Source organism: Papaver somniferum, chromosome 9 (genome assembly GCF_003573695.1).
Source record: "Papaver somniferum cultivar HN1 chromosome 9, ASM357369v1, whole genome shotgun sequence".
Classification (NCBI taxonomy): Eukaryota; Viridiplantae; Streptophyta; class Magnoliopsida; order Ranunculales; family Papaveraceae; genus Papaver; species Papaver somniferum.
In genome coordinates, this window is record NC_039366.1 from 127813694 (window position 1) to 127816483 (window position 2790).

The 2790-nt window shown below is 40.0% G+C and overlaps 1 protein-coding gene across 1 annotated transcript; it reads left to right on the forward strand.

The window, feature by feature from the left end:
- Positions 1–509: 509 nt before the first annotated feature.
- On the forward strand, positions 510–1278 carry LOC113312575. Its single transcript, XM_026561319.1, has 2 exons — positions 510–1111; positions 1215–1278. Exons 1-2 carry the CDS (start codon positions 510–512, stop codon positions 1276–1278), a joined length of 666 nt encoding a protein of 221 aa, XP_026417104.1.
- Positions 1279–2790: the final 1512 nt, after the last annotated feature.

Sequence of the window (2790 nt, forward strand, 5' to 3'; positions counted from 1 at the left end):
AGATAAACTGCAACTTGATCGATTACAAGTTGGGTTCTTCGGTTTTTCCAGGAATCAGATTGGTGCATAATTTTGTGCAAAGGCATACACACTCAATTATAGGTAATGGTGCTAATACTTCCTTATTTTTTGATAATTGGTGTGCTGATTTTTCAATTGCGCAAAGACTTGGCATCACTAAAAAGGGTCCTAATGATTTTAAGGCCAAAGTTAGTGATATTTTTGTTGATGGCTCTTGGGTTATTCTTCCAAAGACTAAGGAATTGATGTTACGATGCAATATTGATGTTGATAATTTGCCTCTTATTGGTGGTGGAGATGACTACAAAATTTGGGACTTGGATAGAAAGGGCGTGTTCTCTGTCAAGTTGGCTAAGGCTGCCATCAGGGCACTTATAGAAATTTCGCCAACTGCAGCTCTATTCTCGAGAAGTGTTGTGCATCCTACTTTAAGTGTTCAGTACTGGAAGTTATTTAATAAGCAATGTTGCGCTACTGATGATAATATCATGAAGAAGACAGGTAGGGAGATGCCTTATATGTGCCGTTTGTGCAGGGAGGATTGCGAAGATGTCGGCCATATTACTTGGCTTTGCAAAATTGCTAAGAAGATTTGGAATTGGGCAGCTGATATTTTTAATCTGAAACCGAATGAAGATCTTGTGGCCTCTTACAAGGTTGCAAAAGGGCGGAGTAGGATGATAAAGGATCTGTGGCTTGTTGCAAATATTGCAATAGTTACGGAATTATGGAAGTTGTGCAACAAGGCTTATTATGAGAACATGCGAGTTCAATGGCTTGAATTGAAGGGACAGGTTCATCAGGTAATTCGTGATAACTCAATTAGAATGAAGGGCCACATGTATAATGCCTTAGATGATTTTCGAATTTTGAATTTCTTTAGAGTGGAGCATAGATCTTGCAAACACTCTGTTCCAATTGAAGTTACTTGGAAGCCGCCTAATCCAGATGAGCTTATGATCTGTTGTGATGGTGCATCACTTGGCAACCCGGGCCAAGATGGTTCTGGTATAGTTTTCGTGATTCTAACTCGGCATTTTTGGGAGTTTTGTGCGTTGGACTGGGCTGGCAGACCAACTTTTATGCTGAAGTTTGTGCGGTTATCTATGGTGCAGTTGTTGCTCAAAGATGGAATGTCAAAAATCTATGCGTCAGATCGGATTCGATGAGTTGCATTTTTTCTCTCCAAAAAGGAGAGTTGTCATGGCAGCTAATGCAGAAATGGAAAATGGCGAAGAGTTTTTACAAAAATATTAGTTATGTTCATAGATACAGAGAGGCTAATTTTTTAGCTGATGCCTCGGCCAAACAAGCTTTTTTGTTGGCTGAGGAGAAATATGAGTTTAATGAGGGTAGGACAGGTTTTATTCATTCTGTTGAATGGCCTGGAGAGGTTTATTTTCGTTTTAAATAGGTTTTATTGGCGTGCAGCCTTTTGGCTTAGCGCTGATATAGCCTAGTCCCTGTACAGTTTCGCTTTTTTATTCTATTTTTGTTGACCGAGTAAAAAAAGTGTGAATTTGAGTTTATTAGGTGCAATGGAGTCATTTGGAGCAAAAGAACGAGAAATCGTCCATTTGGAGCGTAAAAGGCAAATATGTCAATTCACAGACAAGTTATACTTGGAGTCGGCTAAGTTGCACAAGAAAGAGGGGATGAAAGAACTGGAGGCAGTTAAGCAAGAAACACGGTCGGTTCCGTGAAACTGACAACCCAAATGAAATGTGGGTGCCTCTTTCCATACTGATCTGTTGGGTGCCAATATAAACCCTCAATCCTACCAAGACCTAAAATTGAGAGGATTTTTCCATCTCTCAATTATTTTACCTGAAATTGAGAATAAGTGAGATGGCGGCAGCGTTATTCAGCGAGAAAAGAAGAGATATCAAGAGAGTTAGTCAGGGAGAAGATGGAAGAAATGATGGGGTTCCTGTAATTGATGAATCGAGACAGAGGAGAAGAGGGACGAGAAAAGAAGGAAAAGGAGAAGGGGTTGAAGTTGTTACTGTTAAACAGATGAAGAAATTAGGATCTCAATCGAATTAAGAAAAAGAGATCTGATGATGAGATTGAAAATTGAGACTCGGTAATTGAAGATCTGATGATGAGAGCTTTGAATTTGTTCCAATCAAGAACAAGATGATGAAGAGAAGATCTAGAGAAGAATGAAGGTTTGAATCTGTATGAAGATGGCGAAATTGATATGAATATGGAAATTAGAGTTGTTTCCGTATGTATTGATAGTCAAATAACGATGGGTTTGAGCTGAATTTGTGTATGGTAGAAAGAATGGCTTGAATTACAGATGGGTTAAACTCAGATTTGAGTTTGGATTGATTTTGGTGTTGTTGTCATGGCAGTTGGAGTCTGTTGCTGAGAATGAACAGGAGCTGGCTGGGTTGTTACTGATGTTTGTGACACATAGAAGGGGATCTGAGATTCAAGTTAGATGAAGGAAATTACAGTGACTATGAGAATGGGATTTGAGTCTGCAATGGAAATGTGATGTGCAGGTGAACAAGAAATATTTTGCAGCTGGTGAAGCATAAGTTCAAGGGGGAGTTGTTGTTGACTGAACTGGTGGATTGGTTTGTGGATGTTAATGCACCAATCTGGTTGAGTCTAGGGGTGCACATACCCTACCCATATCCGCCAACCCTATCCTACCCGCCAATTTTTTAACCGTATCCTACCCTATCCACTATTTAGCGGGTAGGGTGGCGGGTAAAGATTTTCTTAACCGTCAGTAAACGGGTAGGGTGGCGGGTA

Coding starts and splice junctions, on each gene's coding strand:
- LOC113312575 (XM_026561319.1), top strand. CDS start 510: ATGAAGAAGACAGGTAGGGAGATGCCTTATATGTGCCGTTTGTGCAGG. Junction 1,112..1,214: donor AGACCAACTTTTATGCTGAA/GTTTGTGCGGTT, acceptor CTCTCCAAAAAG/GAGAGTTGTCATGGCAGCTA.